The 24,440-nt window shown below is 38.9% G+C and overlaps 1 protein-coding gene across 2 annotated transcripts in view; it reads left to right on the forward strand.

Annotated features, from left to right (window-relative positions):
- dnaaf11 (dynein axonemal assembly factor 11) overlaps positions 1-24,440 on the forward strand; it is a 51,825-nt gene that overhangs the window by 25,875 nt on the left and 1,510 nt on the right. The window contains exons 10-12 of one of the 2 annotated variants that reach the window (XM_029454167.1): positions 4,603-4,698; positions 7,266-7,354; positions 9,849-10,512. In XM_029454167.1, the coding sequence (XP_029310027.1) occupies positions 4,603-4,698; positions 7,266-7,354; positions 9,849-9,852 (189 nt within the window). In that variant the 3' untranslated portion in view covers positions 9,853-10,512. Of the gene's footprint in view, positions 1-4,602; positions 4,699-7,265; positions 7,355-9,848; positions 10,513-24,440 lie in introns of those variants that run through there. The other variant, XM_029454166.1, reaches the window with a different exon arrangement.

A 24,440-nucleotide genomic window follows, 5' to 3' on the forward strand; every position in this document is an offset into this window, starting at 1 on the left:
GTAACTTAGTATAGATACAGTAACTAAGTATAAATACAGTAACTTAGTATAAATACAGTAACTTAGTATAGATACAGTAACTAAGTATAAATACAGTAACTTAGTATAAATACAGTAACTAAGTATAAATACAGTAACTTAGTATAGATACAGTAACTAAGTATAAATACAGTAACTAAGTATAAATACAGTTACATAGTATAAATACAGTAACTTAGTATAAATACAGTAACTTAGTATAGATACAGTAACTAAGTATAAATACAGTAACTCAGTATAAATACAGTTACATAGTATAAATACAGTAACTAAGTATAAATACAGTAACTTAGTATAAATACAGTAACTTAGTATAAATACAGTAACTCAGTATAAATACAGTAACTTAGTATAAATACAGTAACTAAGTATAAATACAGTAACTTAGTATAGATACAGTAACTTAGTATAAATACAGTAACTAAGTATAAATACAGTAACTTAGTATAAATACAGTAACTAAGTATAAATACAGTAACTTAGTATAAATACAGTAACTAAGTATAAATACAGTAACTTAGTATAATACAGTAACTTAGTATAGATACAGTAACTTAGTATAAATACAGTAACTAAGTATAAATACAGTAACTTAGTATAAATACAGTAACTAAGTATAAATACAGTAACTTAGTATAAATACAGTAACTCAGTATAAATACAGTAACTTAGTATAAATACAGTAACTCAGTATAAATACAGTAACTTAGTATAAATACAGTAACTAAGTATAAATACAGTAACTAAGTATAAATACAGTAACTTAGTATAGATACAGTAACTTAGTATAAATACAGTTACATAGTATAAATACAGTAACTAAGTATAAATACAGTAACTCAGTATAAATACAGTAACTAAGTATAATACAGTAACTTAGTATAGATACAGTAACTTAGTATAAATACAGTAACTAAGTATAAATACAGTAACTAAGTATAAATACAGTAACTCAGTATAAATACAGTAACTTAGTATAAATACAGTAACTAAGTATAAATACAGTAACTTAGTATAAATACAGTAACTTAGTATAAATACAGTAACTTAGTATAGATACAGTAACTAAGTATAAATACAGTAACTTAGTATAAATACAGTAACTTAGTATAAATACAGTAACTTAGTATAGATACAGTAACTTAGTATAGATACAGTAACATAGTATAAATACAGTAACTTAGTATAAATACAGTAACTTAGTATAAATACAGTAACTAAGTATAAATACAGTAACTTAGTATAAATACAGTAACTTAGTATAAATACAGTAACTCAGTATAAATACAGTAACTTAGTATAAATACAGTAACTAAGTATAAATACAGTAACTTAGTATAGATACAGTAACTTAGTATAAATACAGTAACTAAGTATAAATACAGTAACTTAGTATAAATACAGTAACTAAGTATAAATACAGTAACTTAGTATAAATACAGTAACTAAGTATAAATACAGTAACTTAGTATAAATACAGTAACTTAGTATAGATACAGTAACTTAGTATAAATACAGTAACTAAGTATAAATACAGTAACTTAGTATAAATACAGTAACTTAGATAATACAGTAACTCAGTATAAATACAGTAACTTAGTATAATACAGTAACTCAGTATAAATACAGTAACTTAGTATAAATACAGTAACTAGTATAAATACAGTAACTTAGTATAAATACAGTAACTAGTATAGATACAGTAAACTTAGTATAATAAGTTACAGTATAAATACTAGTAATAGTAAATACAGTAACTCAGTATAAATACAGTAACTAAGTATAAATACAGTACTTAGTATAGATACAGTAACTAGTAATAAATACAGTAACTAAGTATAAATACAGTAACTAAGTATAAATACAGTAACTTCAGTATAAATACAGTAACTAGTATAAATACAGTAACTAAGTATAAATACAGTAACTAGTATAATACAGTAACTTAGTATAAATACAGTAACTAGTATAAATACAGTAACTTAGTATAAATACAGTAAACTAAGTATAATACAGTAAACTAAGCTAATACAGTAAACTCAGTATAAATTACAGTAACTTAGTATAAAGACAGTAACTAAGTATAAATACAGTAACTTAGTATAAAGTACCAGTAAACTTAGATAAAATACCCAGTAACTCAGTATAAATACAGTAACTAGTATAGATACAGTAACTTAGTATAGATACAGTACACATTAGTATAAATACAGTAACTTAGTATAAATACAGTAACTTAGTATAAATACAGTAACTAAGTATAAATACAGTAACTTAGTATAGATACAGTAACTTAGTATAAATACAGTAACTTAGTATAAATACAGTAAACTTTAGTATAGATACAGTAACTTAGTATAAATACAGTAACTTAGTATAGATACAGTAACTTAGTATAAATACAGTAACTAGTATAAATACCGTAACTTAGTATAGATACAGTAACTTAGCTATAAATACAGTAACTTAACAAATGTTGCTCCTTGAACCATAATTCAGCCTTAACAGAACATCTGTTGTGTTCAAGTCATTTTGTTGAATATTACTCTTATTATTAGCTCCAGGTTCAGTTTCGTACATTGATACTGGAAGGTGGCCAGTGGAACCACAGACTGCTGCTGTCAGCCGGTGAAGGTCTTTGCTCAAGGGCACTGCGACAGCATCACATTTATTCATCCATCTTTTTGGGGATTCAAATGAAAGCCTTCGCCCTCACCCGCACAAATATGAATGAATTATGATCATGCTTCTTAAACTTTAAAGGTGATTATTTAGACATTTATATTGTGTTAGTTTGTGGCTTGCAGAAGCAGCAGCATGAGCTCGGATGTCTCACAGCGAGCGTTGATCTTCTGCTTCAGACTGTAGGCAGCAGCAGGCGCTCAGCCAGACCCACTGCAGACTCAACCCACTGTTAACATTACACTCTGCAGTATTTACCAGCTGCTTTAACTTCCTGTATACAACAAGGTGTCTTCCAGTCGCCCTTCCTGCTCATTTGGGGACTATTTCACAGTATCTAAAGGAATAAAACAGGTGTTAGTCGGTGCTTTTCCAAGACGTGGTGAAGGTTATAGAGAGATTGTCTTAATGGGTTGTGAACCTAAAGTCCTGTGTCAACGTCACTTACTGTCGACTCGAACCACCTCTGGATACGCTTTTGCATCGAGAGAACAATGTCTTACTGCTTCTACCACAAGAGGCTACTCGTAAAACAATGCTGCTGTTTCTGTCAAAATGAGCCTGTTGACCTCTTAATATTAAAGTATTAAGTGTAGCTGTTCGATGTCGTGTGTTCACATTAATATTTTTCAAAGCACGTGTGTCACTGTCGTGAACACACGCTGACAGAGAGTCGCCAGCTTTCCATCCAAATGTATCGAGAAATGTAAAATAACTTTTTTGCTCGTCTCGGCACTTTTACAAAGTGGAACCAAGCTGCTTTAGACGGTAATTGTTTGTTCAGGTTGCATCCCTCCACATCCGCTCGTACTTGTCCTTTGACTATATGGAATCGTGCTGGCTTTAAAATGAGACATATTTAGCATTTAGAAAGTTTTGTTGCCGTCAATGTTGCCAGAACTCGTGAGAGTTTGTTGCTGAGAATCACAAATCAGACAAATCAAAGTCTCAAACTAACGAGATTTTAAAAAATGGGTCCATTATTTACTTTGGGGACTTTGGGACAAAAGACCTGCCGTTAGTCTCCTAAAGAGGTGTGGCAGTGGAGAAACCCACGTGACACAGATACAGCCGTCTGCTTTCTAACCTGCCTCTCGTATCGTTTATACATACGACCCCAAGTTTCCAATCCCCTATATTCCCCTCAAACGTGTGTAGGATTTGAATCTCCCACAAACAGCTGTTGTGGCACACATAAATCCAAGAGGTGCAAGCTTTTGTTTTGTTTTGTTTCTATTCCGGTTTTCACCCTGAAGCAAACTAATGATGCACACAGAGCCCTGCAGGTTTGGAGTCCTGAATGTCCCGGCTCCCCTTCGAGCTGCTAGTGTTTATGGATGGTTGTTTGATGCCAGGGGTCGGCCTGATTGGACCGGTGGTTTGATTTACGCAGTGATACATCAACTGAGGCCTTTAAAATTCCCTCTAAATATGAACTAATTTAGAGGCGCAGGGGGAATTGAGTGTAGCAGGCATCTGTCGCCGTGTATATCAAGTCCCGTCTGACAGCAGCTGCAGAGCAGTTAGAGGAGAGCTGCAGTTTGGGAGTGTTCCTTCTTCTCTACCTGCTGTTAGTGTGGTGTACCCTAAATCCCCCTCAGAATAAAGTAAAAGTAGATTGAAAAATGAAAAAGTCTAATTTTACGCCCATTATTCCTCCACCACGTGGATCATTTTGGATTTCTTAGGACTTCATAGGACAGTGATTGATCGCTGTTCTCAGTCGGAGCTATTCTGATTACTCTCCCACGACTTTTATGGAAAGTGTCGCTATAAAAAGAACCGCTAATGATTAAAGTAATTTGACACACTGGGACAGCATTGGTGCCAGATCAGCGTGTTCATCTTGCTAATTAAAGTTCTGAATAATTTACTCTGCAGATATTTCAGATGGTCCTGCCTGCTGAAGTGAAGCCCGACAGCTCGACGGCTCAGAGATCCCAAACCACGGGACACCTGGTCCTCACCATGCCCAGGGTACGCACAGCTACACAGGGGGAGCACGGGACCAACTCAGTGAAGTGTTAGTTTGAACTTTTAGCTACATAAACACATTTAAACATGGTTTTGTGCTCCAACACACAATATGTGATCTTAAGATCCAGACATGTGACACTAAAATCCTTCATTCGGTTCAAATATAGAGTTAAAAACACTAAGTGTCTTAAAACTGGATAAAAAGTCAGTTTATGAAGCTTCTGGCTACAAACACAACGCTGACACTGGGGACAAAGGGGAGACGACGCCATGACAGAAGAGAGAGGAAACGTACCTTCAGGGACATTACAGATGTCTCTGTCTCACTACATATACAACACAGGACTGATGACACCATGACAGGAGAGAGAGGAAACGTTACCTTCAGGAACATTACACATTTCTCTGTCTCACTACATATACAACACAGGACTGATGACACCATGACAGGAGAGAGGAAACATTACCTTCAGGAACATTACACATTTCTCTGTCTCCCTCCATGTACAACACAGGACTGATGAGACCATGACAGGAGAGAGAGGAAACATTACCTTCAGGAACATTACACATGTCTCTGTCTCACTACATATACAACACAGGACTGATGACACCATGACAGGTGAGAGAGGAAACGTTACCTTCAGGAACATTACACATTTCTCTGTCTCACTACATATACAACACAGGACTGATGAGACCATGACAGGAGAGAGAGGAAACGTTACCTTCAGGGACATTACACATTTCTCTGTCTCACTACATATACAACACAGGACTGATGACACCATGACAGGAGAGAGAGGAAAAGTTACCTTCAGGAACTTTACACATTTCTCTGTGTCACTACATATACAACACAGGACTGATGACACCATGACAGGAGAGAGGAAACGTTACCTTCAGGGACATTACACATTTCTCTGTCTCACTACATATACAACACAGGACTGATGACACCATGACAGGAGAGAGAGGAAACGTTACCTTCAGGGACATTACACATGTCTCTGTCTCACTACATATACAACACAGGACTGATGACACCATGACAGGAGAGAGGAAACGTTACCTTCAGGAACATTACACATGTCTCTGTCTCACTACATATACAACACAGGACTGATGACACCATGACAGGAGAGAGGAAACGTTACCTTCAGGAACATTACACATGTCTCTGTCTCACTACATATACAACACAGGACTGATGACACCATGACAGGAGAGAGAGGAAACGTTACCTTCAGGAACATTACACATGTCTCTGTCTCACTACATATACAACACAGGACTGATGACACCATGACAGGAGAGAGAGGAAACGTTACCTTCAGGGACATTACACATGTCTCTATCTCACTACATATACAACACAGGACTGATGACACCATGACAGGTGAGAGGAAACGTTACCTTCAGGAACATTACACATGTCTCTGTCTCACTACATATACAACACAGGACTGATGACACCATGACAGGAGAGAGAGGAAACGTTACCTTCAGGGACATTACACATGTCTCTGTCTCACTACATATACAACACAGGACTGATGACACCATGACAGGTGAGAGGAAACGTTACCTTCAGGGACATTACACATTTCTCTGTCTCACTACATATACAACACAGGACTGATGACACCATGACAGGAGAGAGAGGAAACGTTACCTTCAGGGACATTACACATGTCTCTGTCTCACTACATATACAACACAGGACTGATGACACCATGACAGGTGAGAGGAAACGTTACCTTCAGGGACATTACACATGTCTCTGTCTCACTACATATACAACACAGGGAGAGTGTTTGAGACTTTATAATGGAGAAATGTTACATATTATACCTTTCACGCTGAAATAACTATTAGTTTTTTTTCCATAAAAATTGGCCTTGAATTCTAACTTGTTTTAACCGGTTTCAGTCCAGCTTTGTTGCATCTATCCCTCATTTCCTGTCCCGCTGTACGTCTGCAGTTCATCTCCGGCTCTGTGCGGCACTTTGTCCCTTTTAATTGATCCGACTGTGAGTTTAAAATATGCTTTTTGTTAAAATAGCACTCCGGGTGCTGGGCTTATACTCTCACACGTCCTGTATTTATCCAGGAAAGGTTGTGCTGTGCGTTCGTGCAGTTTCTCAACAGCTGTTTGGAGGTTTTAGTGTTTTGTCTGTGAATGTGAAACCTGTAGGAGGCGACGTGAGAGAAGAAATAAACTTGCAATAAGAAATATGAACTAAAACCTGATCGTTCACTTTAATGAAAACCTTTAGAGATCTCATTAACGCTGTAGATTTACAACTTTACTGATGAATTTGAGGCTGTAGGCAGATTTCTATGATTATTTTTGCTCCTGCCATCAGACATTTTGTACTCTCAGGTTTAATGAAGGAATTATTTATGGTGTCTATAAAGAGACACAGGTGCTGATACTGCAGAGTCAGAGCGTCTTCTATCAATCCTCCATATGGCCTCTTGTGCACCACAGCGCCAGTAAACAGCTCAGGAAGTGTGGAAGCAAACCTGAAAACACCTTTCTCTCCTCTGATGCGTCTTTTTAGGTTGAAGGTGAAATCAAAGGGACAAACATCGTCCCCCGTCCGCCCAGAGTGTGTCGAAGCCGCCGCCGCCCGTCTGAAGACAATAACAGGTAAAGACACTCGCTGCTGCAGAAGTCCTTACAGAGTTAACATGTTTAATCTACATTCACCTGCAGCGGAAAAAAACATAAAGACTGAAACATGAAAATAACAAACATCAATGCCCATGTAATGATTCTTTTCATAGTTTATGCATTTGTTGATTCTTTTCTGGATTAATTGTACCAAGTTTGGTCTATAAAAAGGTGAAAGATGTGTCACAAAGTCTACAATCACGTCCTCACACACAAGACGTCCAGTTTAAAGACAGACAAGACTCACGTTAAAGAAGCTGTAATCAGAGAATCTTGCCTTTTTTTCCTAAAATAAATTCTCAAACAGATGAATCAATTCTGAAAACAGTTTAATATAATAGTTTGTGACTAAGCTGTATTTGACCTTATTAAAAACATTGTGCTGTCAGTCAGCTGTGATGCTGCCCAGCTGTGGATCTCTGCAGGTTTCACACTCTTGTACTTGATGCAGGATTCAACATGTCCCCGAGTGAGCCAACTCTATATATCACGTGCATTACAACACTCACATCTTTGTTTTTATACAATATGGTTCATTATTCCGTGTGAACACAAATACGACCAGAAGGAAAGAAAAGAGACCTTAAAAGTCCGTCGTATTAAAATGAATTTCTTTCCTCTTGGACTTTGAGAGACTGAGATAAACATTATATTATATTTATACACCAAGCTGTTAATGCAGTAATCTAGAACTCTGCAGATGATTTATACTGTTCATATGTCTGTTTCTGGTGCTGTAAGAAGATACGATAGTGAGAAATACTAAGTTTGTAATAATAATGAGGCACGAAGGCGACAGCAGCAGAGCTGCGTCCTGCAGGCTGCTGATGGTGTGTCGGTGTGTCGGAGTCTCGGATGGCCGTGGTTTTACTCTTTGTTTGGCCTTGAGTTGAATACGCACATATTTAAATGCCTCCCGCTTATCAGGTCCCTGTTGCCCTAATTACAGGTGCCTGTAGTATATTAAACACTCAGCATAATTCATTTCATCAGCCGTGGTGATGATAGCGCTCTCCCTGCTCATGGCCACAGATAACCTTGACCAGAGCTGCAGGAAGGAAGATGTTCACACAGTATCACACAGTAAAGTGTCCGGCTCTCGCTGCTGTTCTCACCGATGTCTGCGGCTCCGTTTGTCATTTATTAAACATGGAGGAACCCAAACAGACACACAAACTGTGTCTTATTTCTGTTAACATTGCGAGATGCATTTGAGATGCATTCATGTGGCGTCGGAATAATGAATGAACGGATCTCAACATGTTGTTTCTCAACGCTCATGAACACACCCCAGAGCTCTTCTGTCTGATATTTGTTTGGAGGATTCATATCTACAGTATATCTCAAAAGTGAGTACACCCTTTAGATTTTTGCAAATATTCTGTTATATCCTTTCAGGGGATAACATTATCCTACTGAAACTTTGATATAACTTAAAGTAGTCAGTGTGCTGCTTGAATAACAGTATAGATTTATTGTCCTTTGAAAATTACTCAGTACACAGCTGTTAATGTCTAAACAGCTGGCAACAAAAGTGAGTACACCCCATAGTGAACATGTCCTAATTGTGCCCAATGATGTTGTTTTCCCGCCCTGGTGTCATGTGACTCGTTAGTGTTACAAGGATTCAGGTGTAAATGATAAGCAGGAGTATTCAATTCAAGCAGCACACTGACTACTTTAAGTTATATCAAAGTTTCAGTAGGATAATGTTATCCCCTGAAAGGATATAACAGAATATTTGCAAAAATCTAAAGGGTGTACTCACTTTTGAGATATACTGTATTCTACCTCCTATCCTATCATGTGGGGATCTGAGGTGGTTCTGCATCACTGCTACAGATAGTGATGGTGATAGTGAATTATGATAATGAGTTTTCAGTGCAGAAAAAAAACTAAAGAAGAGACAGAAAGTAATAAAAGGAGATCCTACACCTCTAACATCTACACACGTCTTGGAACAGAATGAACACATGAAGGCCAGTAAACAACACAATCAACAAGACATTTCGTCAAAAATAAAGTCTTGATTGGTATGAAAATGTCTTAAATCAATCTTTTCAAAAGACAAAGACATGGGAAGTAATAATTCTTAACATCTATTTAAAATAAGAAGATGTACCAAACGCCTAGTTGCATTAACGTCTCACAGTTATTGTAAAGTTGCTGTAAAATTTCATTCCGAGTGGAAGTAAAAAGTAAAATCTAGATTTACTTTCATCCGACAAGTCGCGTACCAAGCTTTGAACTACCAGGAACTATTGTTTTCAATTATTCCGACACCAAATGCTGATGGACAGACAAGTTTATTTAATATCTTTTAGATTGTCTTCTCTCATCGCATTGGAAACTTTATCCAAATGAAAATATATATATATATATATATATATATATATATAAAAGCTACTTTTTTTAAGTAAGATTTCATGACTCAACTCTAACATAAAACATTTCCACTTCCTGTGTGGAGCTGAACCCGACGAGCTGCTCCACCTCTTCGTGACCACAACAGTCCGCAGAGCAGTTTGACTGATGCTACGCTTCCTCTCGTTGCCTGGAGGTGTGTTCGTCATCATTACCATTTTACGACCGGGAGCCGCTTCGTGTCCTTCAGCCGGCCCCATCAAACACAGTAAAGAGCCCCGGTGCAATCCTGCACCCTCAAATTAAACATTGGATAAAAATGCAAAGCTGCTGCCGCTCCAAGGCGAGGTGACAGGTGAGCAGCTCTGCTGGCTGCAGAGTTATTGCATGATTTGGACATGATTACGGGCGACCTTTGACCCCAGCCTTACCCACACTTTGTATACGCAGCCTCTGGCAGGATGGAGATGGAACCGAAGGCCATGATTGGTTTGAAATGGATTTGCTTGACGACACAAGGCAAAGTGTGAATGATATTATGAAATATCAAAGCTTATCTGAAGCCCAATAGTGTCCCAAGTGGTTTCGATAGGTCAGAGGTCAACTGTATATTTACTTCAGTGGGCGTCAACAAACAGCTGTTTTCATTAATAAATCAGTTTATTTATTTTTTCATGAAAGCAATTAATCAATGAATCATCAGGTTTATATAATATCTGAAACTGAAGAATGTTTCTTTAAATAAATCTTTTGTTCAACCAACAGTTCAAAGCCCCAAAAGATTCAATTTAAAGAGGAAAACAGCAAATTCTATCAACCAATCGATCACTTTATCTTTCTCCCACAGAATGATGTGCAAAACTACCGAAAAAGGTTTTAATAAACCTGAATTATCCTTAAAGTTTTCTCTTTTTGTTACTAGAAATACATAAACTACACATCCTGCAAGTTTGGGGTCCACCCCAGCCTCTTGGGGGCCACAGAAAGGCGGGGGCCACTCCACAACCTCTGCAGGGAGGTCATAATAATGCACGAGTCAACTCTGCCCAACTCTGCTCACGTGTCCAGTGATCGTGTCCCTCAGGACTCATTAGATTATCCCCCCCCCACACACACACACACCTCCGGACCCCTGAATCAGCCCGGCTGCAAACCTTACAACAAATGACTTCATCATTACTGCACCATGTGCAGTTATCGCTCTCATTATAACACGTTCTGTCTCTGTCTCTCTTATTACCTGTGAGATATGATGACCAGTGGCCCTTTGCCTCGGCCGATTTAATCCAGGGAGACATTTTGGATTTCTTAACCAGGGAGGACATTAGTCGAGGAGCCCGGGAGTAATGACTCCATCCATCTCGTGTAGATACATGCTAATGATTAGGTTTACCTGCCCGCCACCAAGATGAGTGAAAGCTAAAGTTAGACTCCAAGAAGTCATCGATCTTTAACGCACCGCTCTGTTACACTTAATTAATATGCTGCACATTCGTTCAGCTGCTTTATACTGCTAAACTTTTATGAACAGAAAACATTTGCATATATTTTACATCTTTCAGCAGTTTGATTGATATTCCTTTAAGTGCACAATAAGAGAAAATAAGAAAAGATTTAGGAACATTTAAAAACCCAACACTAGTTTGATTGCTCAAAAAGAACATATAAAATATATATTTTATAATCTTCTAATGTTGTTTTAAATGTATACGTATTAACACAATAACCACCGCAGGAGCTTTAAGGCTGATAACACTTTTATAAAGAAGAGAAACGATTATAAAGAATCAATTAACTGCAATGTTGATAATAAATCAAGTAATACATTTCCAACTTCTCAAATGTGAAAACATTTAACTTAACATTCTGCTTTTATCCGTTTTATTTATAATTCTCAGTGTTCAGACTTCACCTTGGACACTTTTGGCCATTTATTTTACATTTTTACGTAAATCAACATATTCCAATATGTCAGTTATAAACTAAAATCAGCCAAACAATCTGAGTTTAAATCAGAACTGGTTTTGAAAGCCTCTGTGTGACATGTTGTAGTCGTTCTCTCAGGACTTCCACCTGCTCTGAGTCCATGTGACTTGTTTAGTCTGGACTTTATCTAAACGTGAAACACATCCAAACCTAATCCCGTGTGGATCGGTGGCTACAGACACGAAACAGAAGCTGCTGATGTTGTTACTGCAGCTGATAACTCATAACACTGAGCAGAGAGGGGGAACCTGAGTGATGGTAAAAGATCTCACAGTGATCCGTCTCAAAAAAGAAGTTTCCTCTGGTGTCTGCAAAAAGTCAAAGTCTATGTTCAGACAAACGTGAGGTGAGAAGTTCACCGTGACTCTCGAGGTGCATTGTGGGAAAGACGCAACCAATCACTGAGCTTCAAATTCGGTTACATGCACCGATATCTGCAGGTGGAAGACTTTAATCTTACATGTGTGTGCTTCTACAGTGTGTTTCTACAGTGTGCTTCTACAGTGTGTTTCTACAGTGTGTTTCTACAGTGTGCTTCTACAGTGTGTTTCTACAGTGTGCTTCTACAGTGTGCTTCTACAGTGTGCTTCTACAGTGTGTTTCTACAGTGTGCTTCTACAGTGTGTTTCTACAGTGTGCTTCTACAGTGTGTTTCTACAGTGTGTTTCTACAGTGTGTTTCTACAGTGTGCTTCTACAGTGTGTTTCTACAGTGTGTTTCTACAGTGTGTTTCTACAGTGTGTTTCTACAGTGTGCTTCTACAGTGTGTTTCTACAGTGTGTTTCTACAGTGTGCTTCTACAGTGTGTTTCTACAGTGTGTTTCTACAGTGTGTTTCTACAGTGTGCTTCTACAGTGTGTTTCTACAGTGTGTTTCTACAGTGTGCTTCTACAGTGTGTTTCTACAGTGTGTTTCTACAGTGTGTTTCTACAGTGTGCTTCTACAGTGTGTTTCTACAGTGTGTTTCTACAGTGTGTTTCTACAGTGTGTTTCTACAGTGTGTTTCTACAGTGTGTTTCTACAGTGTGTTTCTACAGTGTGTTTCTACAGTGTGCTTCTACAGTGTGTTTCTACAGTGTGTTTCTACAGTGTGTTTCTACAGTGTGTTTCTACAGTGTGTTTCTACAGTGTGTTTCTACAGTGTGCTTCTACAGTGTGTTTCTACAGTGTGTTTCTACAGTGTGTTTCTACAGTGTGTTTCTACAGTGTGTTTCTACAGTGTGTTTCTACAGTGTGTTTCTACAGTGTGTTTCTACAGTGTGTTTCTACAGTGTGTTTCTACAGTGTGTTTCTACAGTGTGCTTCTACAGTGTGTTTCTACAGTGTGTTTCTACAGTGTGCTTCTACAGTGTGTTTCTACAGTGTGTTTCTACAGTGTGCTTCTACAGTGTGTTTCTACAGTGTGTTTCTACAGTGTGTTTCTACAGTGTGCTTCTACAGTGTGTTTCTACCTACAGTGTGCTTCTACAGTGTGTTTCTACAGTGTGTTTCTACAGTGTGTTTCTACAGTGTGCTTCTACAGTGTGTTTCTACAGTGTGCTTCTACAGTGTGTTTCTACAGTGTGTTTCCACAGTGTGCTTCTACCTACAGTGTGTTTCTACCTACAGTGTGTTTCTACAGTGTGCTTCTACAGTTTGTTTCTACAGTGTGCTTCTACAGTGTGCTTCTACAGTGTGTTTCTACAGTGTGTTTCTACAGTGTGTTTCTACCTACAGTGTGTTTCTACAGTGTGCTTCTACAGTGTGTTTCTACAGTGTTTCTACAGTGTGTTTCTACAGTGTGTTTCTACAGTGTGCTTCTACAGTGTGTTTCTACCTACAGTGTGTTTCTACCTACAGTGTGTTTCTACAGTGTGTTTCTACAGTGTGTTTCTACAGTGTGTTTCTACAGTGTGTTTCTACAGTGTGTTTCTACAGTGTGTTTCTACAGTGTGTTTCTACAGTGTGCTTCTACAGTGTGCTTCTACAGTGTGTTTCTACAGTGTGTTTCTACAGTGTGCTTCTACCTACAGTGTGTTTCTACCTACAGTGTGTTTCTACAGTGTGCTTCTACAGTGTGTTTCTACAGTGTGTTTCTACAGTGTGCTTCTACAGTGTGCTTCTACAGTGTGTTTCTACAGTGTGCTTCTACAGTGTGTTTCTACAGTGTGTTTCTACAGTGTGTTTCTACAGTGTGCTTCTACAGTGTGTTTCTACAGTGTGCTTCTACAGTGTGCTTCTACAGTTTGTTTCTACAGTGTGCTTCTACAGTGTGCTTCTACAGTGTGTTTCTACAGTGTGTTTCTACAGTGTGTTTCTACCTACAGTGTGTTTCTACAGTGTGCTTCTACAGTGTGTTTCTACAGTGTTTCTACAGTGTGTTTCTACAGTGTGTTTCTACAGTGTGCTTCTACAGTGTGTTTCTACCTACAGTGTGTTTCTACCTACAGTGTGTTTCTACAGTGTGCTTCTACAGTGTGCTTCTACAGTGTGTTTCTACAGTGTGCTTCTACAGTGTGCTTCTACAGTGTGTTTCTACAGTGTGTTTCTACAGTGTGCTTCTACCTACAGTGTGTTTCTACCTACAGTGTGTTTCTACAGTGTGCTTCTACAGTGTGTTTCTACAGTGTGTTTCTACAGTGTGCTTCTACAGTGTGCTTCTACAGTGTGTTTCTACAGTGTGCTTCTACAGTGTGTTTCTACAGTGTGTTTCTACAGTGTGCTTCTACAGTGTGTTTCTACAGTGTGCTTCTACAGTGTGTTTCTACAGTGTGTTTCTACAGTGTGCTTCTACAGTGTGTTTCTACAGTGTGTTTCTACAGTGTGTTTCTACAGTGTGTTTCTACCTACAGTGTGTTTCTACAGTGTGCTTCTACAGTGTGTTTCTACAGTGTGTTTCTACAGTGTGTTTCTACAGTGTGCTTCTACAGTGTGTTTCTACCTACAGTGTGTTTCTACCTACAGTGTGTTTCTACAGTGTGCTTCTACAGTGTGCTTCTACAGTGTGTTTCTACAGTGTGCTTCTACAGTGTGTTTCTACAGTGTGTTTCTACCTACAGTGTGCTTCTACCTACAGTGTGTTTCTACCTACAGTGTGTTTCTACAGTGTGCTTCTACAGTGTGTTTCTACAGTGTGTTTCTACAGTGTGTTTCTACAGTGTGCTTCTACAGTGTGTTTCTACCTACAGTGTGTTTCTACAGTGTGTTTCTACAGTGTGCTTCTACAGTGTGTTTCTACAGTGTGTTTGTACAATTTGCTTCTACAGTGTGTTTCTACCTACAGTGTGTTTCTACAGTGTGTTTCTACAGTGTGCTTCTACAGTGTGTTTCTACAGTGTGCTTCTACAGTGTGTTTCTACCTACAGTGTGTTTCTACAGTGTGTTTCTACAGTGTGCTTCTACAGTGTGTTTCTACCTACAGTGTGTTTCTACAGTGTGCTTCTACAGTGTGTTTCTACCTACAGTGTGTTTCTACAGTGTGTTTCTACAGTGTGCTTCTACAGTGTGTTTCTACCTACAGTGTGTTTCTACAGTGTGTTTCTACAGTGTGCTTCTACAGTGTGTTTCTACAGTGTGCTTCTACAGTGTGTTTCTACCTACAGTGTGTTTCTACAGTGTGCTTCTACAGTGTGTTTCTACCTACAGTGTGTTTCTACAGTGTGTTTCTACAGTGTGTTTCTACAGTGTGCTTCTACAGTGTGTTTCTACAGTGTGTTTCTACAGTGTGTTTCTACCTACTGTGTGTTTCTACAGTGTGTTTCTACAGTGTGTTTCTACAGTGTGCTTCTACAGTGTGTTTCTACAGTGTGTTTCTACAGTGTGTTTCTACAGTGTGCTTCTACAGTGTGTTTCTACCTACAGTGTGCTTCTACAGTGTGTTTCTACAGTGTGTTTCTACAGTGTGTTTCTACAGTGTGCTTCTACAGTGTGTTTCTACAGTGTGCTTCTACAGTGTGTTTCTACAGTGTGTTTCTACAGTGTGCTTCTACCTACAGTGTGTTTCTACCTACAGTGTGTTTCTACAGTGTGCTTCTACAGTGTGTTTCTACAGTGTGTTTCTACAGTGTGTTTCTACAGTGTGCTTCTACAGTGTGCTTCTACAGTGTGTTTCTACAGTGTGCTTCTACAGTGTGCTTCTACAGTGTGTTTCTACAGTGTGTTTCTACAGTGTGCTTCTACCTACAGTGTGTTTCTACCTACAGTGTGTTTCTACAGTGTGCTTCTACAGTGTGTTTCTACAGTGTGTTTCTACAGTGTGTTTCTACAGTGTGCTTCTACAGTGTGTTTCTACAGTGTGTTTCTACAGTGTGTTTCTACAGTGTGCTTCTACAGTGTGTTTCTACAGTGTGCTTCTACCTACAGTGTGCTTCTACAGTGTGTTTCTACAGTGTGTTTCTACAGTGTGTTTCTACAGTGTGTTTCTACCTACAGTGTGTTTCTACAGTGTGTTTCTACAGTGTGCTTCTACAGTGTGTTTCTACAGTGTGCTTCTTCAGTGTGTTTCTACAGTGTGTTTCTACAGTGTGTTTCTACCTACAGTGTGTTTCTACAGTGTGTTTCTACAGTGTGCTTCTACAGTGTGCTTCTACAGTGTGTTTCTACAGTGTGTTTCTACAGTGTGTTTCTACAGTGTGTTTCTACAGTGTGTTTCTACCTACAGTGTGTTTCTACCTACAGTGTGTTTCTACAGTGTGTTTCTACAGTGTGTTTCTACAGTGTGCTTCTACAGTGTGTTTCTACAGTGTGTTTCTACAGTGTGTTTCTACCTACAGTGTGTTTCTACAGTGTGTTTCTACAGTGTGTTTCTACAGTGTGTTTCTACAGTGTGTTTCTACCTACAGTGTGTTCTACAGTGTGTTTCTACAGTGTGTTTCTACCTACAGTGTGTTTCTACAGTGTGTTTCTACCTACAGTGTGTTTCTACAGTGTGTTTCTACAGTGTGTTTCTACCTACAGTGTGTTTCTACAGTGTGTTTCTACAGTGTGTTTCTACCTACAGTGTGTTTCTACAGTGTGCTTCTACAGTGTGCTTCTACAGTGTGTTTCTACAGTGTGTTTCTACAGTGTGCTTCTACAGTGTGTTTCTACAGTGTGTTTCTACAGTGTGCTTCTACAGTGTGTTTCTACAGTGTGTTTCTACAGTGTGCTTCTACAGTGTGTTTCTACAGTGTGTTTCTACAGTGTGTTTCTACAGTGTGTTTCTACAGTGTGTTTCTACAGTGTGCTTCTACAGTGTGTTTCTACAGTGTGCTTCTACAGTGTGTTTCTACAGTGTGTTTCCACAGTGTGCTTCTACCTACAGTGTGTTTCTACCTACAGTGTGTTTCTACAGTGTGCTTCTACAGTTTGTTTCTACAGTGTGCTTCTACAGTGTGCTTCTACAGTGTGTTTCTACAGTGTGTTTCTACAGTGTGTTTCTACCTACAGTGTGTTTCTACAGTGTGCTTCTACAGTGTGTTTCTACAGTGTTTCTACAGTGTGTTTCTACAGTGTGTTTCTACAGTGTGCTTCTACAGTGTGTTTCTACCTACAGTGTGTTTCTACCTACAGTGTGTTTCTACAGTGTGTTTCTACAGTGTGTTTCTACAGTGTGTTTCTACAGTGTGTTTCTACAGTGTGTTTCTACAGTGTGTTTCTACAGTGTGCTTCTACAGTGTGTTTCTACAGTGTGCTTCTACAGTGTGCTTCTACAGTGTGTTTCTACAGTGTGTTTCTACAGTGTGCTTCTACCTACAGTGTGTTTCTACCTACAGTGTGTTTCTACAGTGTGCTTCTACAGTGTGTTTCTACAGTGTGTTTCTACAGTGTGCTTCTACAGTGTGCTTCTACAGTGTGTTTCTACAGTGTGCTTCTACAGTGTGTTTCTACAGTGTGTTTCTACAGTGTGTTTCTACAGTGTGCTTCTACAGTGTGTTTCTACAGTGTGCTTCTACAGTGTGCTTCTACAGTTTGTTTCTACAGTGTGCTTCTACAGTGTGTTTCTACAGTGTGCTTCTACAGTGTGCTTCTACAGTTTGTTTTCTACAGTGTGCTTCTACAGTGTGCTTCTACAGTGTGTTTCTACAGTGTGTTTCTACAGTGTGTTTCTACCTACAGTGTGTTTCTACAGTGTGCTTCTACAGTGTGTTTCTACAGTGTTTCTACAGTGTGTTTCTACAGTGTGTTTCTACAGTGTGCTTCTACAGTGTGTTTCTACCTACAGTGTGTTTCTACCTACAGTGTGTTTCTACAGTGTGCTTCTACAGTGTGCTTCTACAGTGTGTTTCTACAGTGTGCTTCTACAGTGTGCTTCTACAGTGTGTTTCTACAGTGTGTTTCTACAGTGTGCTTCTACCTACAGTGTGTTTCTACCTACAGTGTGTTTCTACAGTGTGCTTCTACAGTGTGTTTCTACAGTGTGTTTCTACAGTGTGCTTCTACAGTGTGCTTCTACAGTGTGTTTCTACAGTGTGCTTCTACAGTGTGTTTCTACAGTGTGTTTCTACAGTGTGCTTCTACAGTGTGTTTCTACAGTGTGCTTCTACAGTGTGTTTCTACAGTGTGTTTCTACAGTGTGCTTCTACAGTGTGTTTCTACAGTGTGTTTCTACAGTGTGTTTCTACAGTGTGTTTCTACCTACAGTGTGTTTCTACAGTGTGCTTCTACAGTGTGTTTCTACAGTGTGTTTCTACAGTGTGTTTCTACAGTGTGCTTCTACAGTGTGTTTCTACCTACAGTGTGTTTCTACCTACAGTGTGTTTCTACAGTGTGCTTCTACAGTGTGCTTCTACAGTGTGTTTCTACAGTGTGCTTCTACAGTGTGTTTCTACAGTGTGTTTCTACCTACAGTGTGCTTCTACCTACAGTGTGTTTCTACCTACAGTGTGTTTCTACAGTGTGCTTCTACAGTGTGTTTCTACAGTGTGTTTCTACAGTGTGTTTCTACAGTGTGCTTCTACAGTGTGTTTCTACCTACAGTGTGTTTCTACAGTGTGTTTCTACAGTGTGCTTCTACAGTGTGTTTCTACAGTGTGTTTGTACAATTTGCTTCTACAGTGTGTTTCTACCTACAGTGTGTTTCTACAGTGTGTTTCTACAGTGTGCTTCTACAGTGTGTTTCTACAGTGTGCTTCTACAGTGTGTTTCTACCTACAGTGTGTTTCTACAGTGTGTTTCTACAGTGTGCTTCTACAGTGTGTTTCTACCTACAGTGTGTTTCTACAGTGTGCTTCTACAGTGTGTTTCTACCTACAGTGTGTTTCTACAGTGTGTTTCTACAGTGTGCTTCTACAGTGTGTTTCTACCTACAGTGTGTTTCTACAGTGTGTTTCTACAGTGTGCTTCTACAGTGTGTTTCTACAGTGTGCTTCTACAGTGTGTTTCTACCTACAGTGTGTTTCTACAGTGTGCTTCTACAGTGTGTTTCTACCTACAGTGTGTTTCTACAGTGTGTTTCTACAGTGTGTTTCTACAGTGTGCTTCTACAGTGTGTTTCTACAGTGTGTTTCTACAGTGTGTTTCTACCTACTGTGTGTTTCTACAGTGTGTTTCTACAGTGTGTTTCTACAGTGTGCTTCTACAGTGTGTTTCTACAGTGTGTTTCTACAGTGTGTTTCTACAGTGTGCTTCTACAGTGTGTTTCTACCTACAGTGTGCTTCTACAGTGTGTTTCTACAGTGTGTTTCTACAGTGTGTTTCTACAGTGTGCTTCTACAGTGTGTTTCTACAGTGTGCTTCTACAGTGTGTTTCTACAGTGTGTTTCTACAGTGTGCTTCTACCTACAGTGTGTTTCTACCTACAGTGTGTTTCTACAGTGTGCTTCTACAGTGTGTTTCTACAGTGTGTTTCTACAGTGTGTTTCTACAGTGTGCTTCTACAGTGTGCTTCTACAGTGTGTTTCTACAGTGTGCTTCTACAGTGTGCTTCTACAGTGTGTTTCTACAGTGTGTTTCTACAGTGTGCTTCTACCTACAGTGTGTTTCTACCTACAGTGTGTTTCTACAGTGTGCTTCTACAGTGTGTTTCTACAGTGTGTTTCTACAGTGTGTTTCTACAGTGTGCTTCTACAGTGTGTTTCTACAGTGTGTTTCTACAGTGTGTTTCTACAGTGTGCTTCTACAGTGTGTTTCTACAGTGTGCTTCTACCTACAGTGTGCTTCTACAGTGTGTTTCTACAGTGTGTTTCTACAGTGTGTTTCTACAGTGTGTTTCTACCTACAGTGTGTTTCTACAGTGTGTTTCTACAGTGTGCTTCTACAGTGTGTTTCTACAGTGTGCTTCTTCAGTGTGTTTCTACAGTGTGTTTCTACAGTGTGTTTCTACCTACAGTGTGTTTCTACAGTGTGTTTCTACAGTGTGCTTGCTTCTACAGTGTGCTTCTACAGTGTGTTTCTACAGTGTGTTTCTACAGTGTGTTTCTACAGTGTGTTTCTACAGTGTGTTTCTACCTACAGTGTGTTTCTACCTACAGTGTGTTTCTACAGTGTGTTTCTACAGTGTGTTTCTACAGTGTGCTTCTACAGTGTGTTTCTACAGTGTGTTTCTACAGTGTGTTTCTACCTACAGTGTGTTTCTACCTACAGTGTGTTTCTACAGTGTGTTTCTACAGTGTGTTTCTACAGTGTGTTTCTACAGTGTGTTTCTACCTACAGTGTGTTTCTACAGTGTGTTTCTACAGTGTGTTTCTACCTACAGTGTGTTTCTACAGTGTGTTTCTACCTACAGTGTGTTTCTACAGTGTGTTTCTACAGTGTGTTTCTACCTACAGTGTGTTTCTACAGTGTGTTTCTACAGTGTGTTTCTACCTACAGTGTGTTTCTACAGTGTGTTTCTACAGTGTGCTTCTACAGTGTGCTTCTACAGTGTGTTTCTACAGTGTGTTTCTACAGTGTGCTTCTACAGTGTGTTTCTACAGTGTGTTTCTACAGTGTGCTTCTACAGTGTGTTTCTACAGTGTGTTTCTACAGTGTGCTTCTACAGTGTGTTTCTACAGTGTGTTTCTACATTGTGTTTCTACAGTGTGTTTTCTACATTGTGTTTCTACAGTGTGTTTCTACAGTGTGTTTCTACCTACAGTGTGTTTCTACAGTGTGCTTCTACAGTGTGTTTCTACAGTGTGTTTCTACAGTGTGTTTCTACAGTGTGCTTCTACAGTGTGTTTCTACCTACAGTGTGTTTCTACCTACAGTGTGTTTCTACAGTGTGCTTCTACAGTGTGCTTCTACAGTGTGTTTCTACAGTGTGCTTCTACAGTGTGCTTCTACAGTGTGTTTCTACAGTGTTTCTACAGTGTGCTTCTACCTACAGTGTGTTTCTACCTACAGTGTGTTTCTACAGTGTGCTTCTACAGTGTGTTTCTACAGTGTGTGTTCTAGTCTACAGTGTGTTAGTGCTTCTACAGTGTGTTTCTACAGTGTGCTTCTACAGTGTGTTTCTACAGTGTGTTTCTACAGTGTGTTTCTACAGTGTGCTTCTACAGTGTGTTTTCTACAGTGTGTTTCTACATTGTGTTTCTACAGTGTGCTTCTACAGTGTGTTTCTACAGTGTGTTTCTACATTGTGTTTCTACAGTGTGCTTCTACAGTGTGTTTCTACAGTGTGTTTCTACAGTGTGCTTCTACAGTGGTGTTTCTACAGTGTGTGTTTTCTACATTGTGTTTCTACAGTGTGCTTCTACAGTGTGTTTCTACAGTGTGTTTCTACAGTGTGTTTCTACAGTGTGTTTCTACAGTGTGCTTCTACAGTGTGTTTCTACAGTGTGTTTCTACAGTGTGTTTCTACAGTGTGCTTCTACAGTGTGTTTCTACAGTGTGTTTCTACATTGTGTTTCTACAGTGTGCTTCTACAGTGTGTTTCTACAGTGTGTTTCTACATTGTGTTTCTACAGTGTGCTTCTACAGTGTGTTTCTACAGTGTGTTTCTACAGTGTGCTTCTACAGTGTGTTTCTACAGTGTGTTTTCTACATTGTGTTTCTACAGTGTGCTTCTACAGTGTGTTTCTACAGTGTGTTTCTACAGTGTGTTTCTACAGTGTGCTTCTACAGTGTGCTTCTACAGTGTGTTTCTACAGTGTGTTTCTACAGTGTGTTTCTACATTGTGTTTCTACAGTGTGCTTCTACAGTGTGTTTCTACAGTGTGTTTCTACATTGTGTTTCTACAGTGTGCTTCTACAGTGTGTTTCTACAGTGTGCTTCTACAGTGTGTTTCTACAGTGTGTTTCTACAGTGTGCTTCTACCTACAGTGTGTTTCTACAGTGTGCTTCTACAGTGTGCTTCTACCTACAGTGTTTTTCTACAGTGTGTTTACACACTTAAGTATCATGTGCTTCTACCTACAGTGTGTTTCTACAGTGTGTTTCTACAGTGTGCTTCTACAGTGTGTTTCTACAGTGTGTTTCTACAGTGTGCTTCTACCTACAGTGTGCTTCTACCTACAGTGTGCTTCTACAGTGTGCTTCTACAGTGTGTTTCTACAGTGTGCTTCTACAGTGTGCTTCTACCTACAGTGTGTTTCTACAGTGTGTTTCTACAGTGTGCTTCTACCTACAGTGTGTTTCTACAGTGTGTGTCCTCTGGCAGCTTTATCCCCCACAATAAACTAGTGTCAGAAAGTGCAGAGTAATGAAGTGGCTCCTCCTCCTGCTGCTGTTTGTCAGCCGCTCTGCAGGAGATTCAATTATAATTGCTGAGCACTTCCTGGAATATCAGCACATTTCATTGATATCGTCTTTGAAGACTAATACCTAAAACATATTTACACTCCTTATCATTAATGCTGATTTACAGATCAGCTCCCTTTAACGTCGACTGCTCGACAAACTCTTTTCAGGTTAGTGGTGACTTTGTATCCAAACAGCAATCTGTTGTTGAAATGTCAGTTTGTGCTGTGATTGTCCATCTTTACAGTATCATTAGATAATGAGGCTCTCAGGCCAGTCCATTTGACAAACATGGAATAACAACAACATATTTAATAATTTCCATTTCACCAGCAAATGTGCTGCTGCTTCATGCTCAGTAATTACTCTGCTGTGGTTTGTTTATTTCCTTAGAGCTCAGTTTAAGTTAATTTAGGACTCCTAATATACTTTAAAACACTTGTAAACCTTCTTCTCTCTCTGCCCACTCCTTTTAAATCATGTAACATCACTTTGCACACAACTGCCTGCTCGTGTTTTATTGTAAATTCGTTGTCGCGTTTGAATGTTATGTTTGAGTCTACTGCAATAATCTGATGGAATTATCCCTTTTAGATAAAGTCTTTTATTTTGAAAATTATCTAATGTTTGTTTTCCGTCCATCTAGTATGGATAAAACGTTTTTCACAGATTTAATGAGCGTTAATATCCCACGTGAAAATTAATTATTGAGTCTGCAGTTTCCTCCCTCAATACTGGATCAGATTTCCAAAAGTGTTGTCTTCACTTAGACACAAAAACATGAGGAAATATAACGCAGTCACCCTTTAAAGAGATTGCAATTAAAATGTACAGAAAGTCATGGACACAGGCTATGAAAACTGTTCCTCTAGCGCCACCATGAGGTTCACATTTCAGCTTATAATTGAAATGTCTCAATAACTACTGGACACACACACACACACACACACACACACACACACACACACACACACACACACACACACACACACACACACACACACACACACAGTAATCAGAAGAGTCCCCAGAGATGATTTTAAAATCCTTCCCCACCCACAGCTCTGTGTGGCCTGCGGTCTAAAGATTATAAAGTGATTAATTGGTAAGTGGAATGATTTATGATTCATCGTTGAGGGATGAGCTCAGACGAGGATCCATTTGGTTTAATGGTAACAGACTGTGGTGGTAAAATGGACCATGATCCCCTGGAGATGCATTTGTGGACGTTCTGCTTCTCAGCAACATGTCACACTAAAATGCAGAAACATGTTCGCACGAAGTCCATTTGTCTTTTAAAGTCTTGTTGTAATTATGATTGTTTGTGATTCGTCCGCAGCAGACTGATGACACTCATACATCTTTACATGACGAGACTAATCACTGTAATCACTGTAATCACTTAAAACATCATCAGTTTCATGTTTGAACCGTCTGAGCAGCAAGAAGGAAAATTAAAATAAATCCCCAAACCGCTCTGGATTTAGAAAAGTCTTTTTAAATTTTTATAAAATAAATGCAGCCATACAAGAACTTTGTCTAACTAAAAAATGTAAAATAAATCAATTAGTAAATTAGATTATTTAATTTAACCAGACGTTTGGTGTGAAGTGTCAGAAAAGTGTTTTTCTTCTCTGGTCTTCACATTTTACCATGAAATGAAGTCACACAACAGGAGCTGCGTCTCTTTGCGTCTCTTTGCAGCTCTTTGCATCACGAGATATTCAGACAGGAGAAACATCTTCCTGAAGAGAATTTACGTCCCTATTAGACATACTGTCGATGACATCTGGCAATTTGTTATTTCACAGCTCCACGGGAGCGTGATAAACGGACGTACGAGGCTTTATGTAATATAACACCAAAACTGCAATGCATATATGCACAGTCATATTTATAGTCTGCACATCCTGCACCATACATCACATGCATAGCAGCTCACATATTGACCTTGTGCTGTGGCATTAAATCTCAAAACTTGACGTCTCCGCACCAACATTACCAAAACAAATGACGAGGGATTTATTGTACTTTGACATCAAAGTCATTCTCGTTTGCTTTCTGTTCACACCCTCGAGGATGATCAGCTGTTAT

Source organism: Cottoperca gobio, chromosome 17, assembly GCF_900634415.1.
Source record: "Cottoperca gobio chromosome 17, fCotGob3.1, whole genome shotgun sequence".
NCBI classification, from domain to species: domain Eukaryota; kingdom Metazoa; phylum Chordata; class Actinopteri; order Perciformes; family Bovichtidae; genus Cottoperca; species Cottoperca gobio.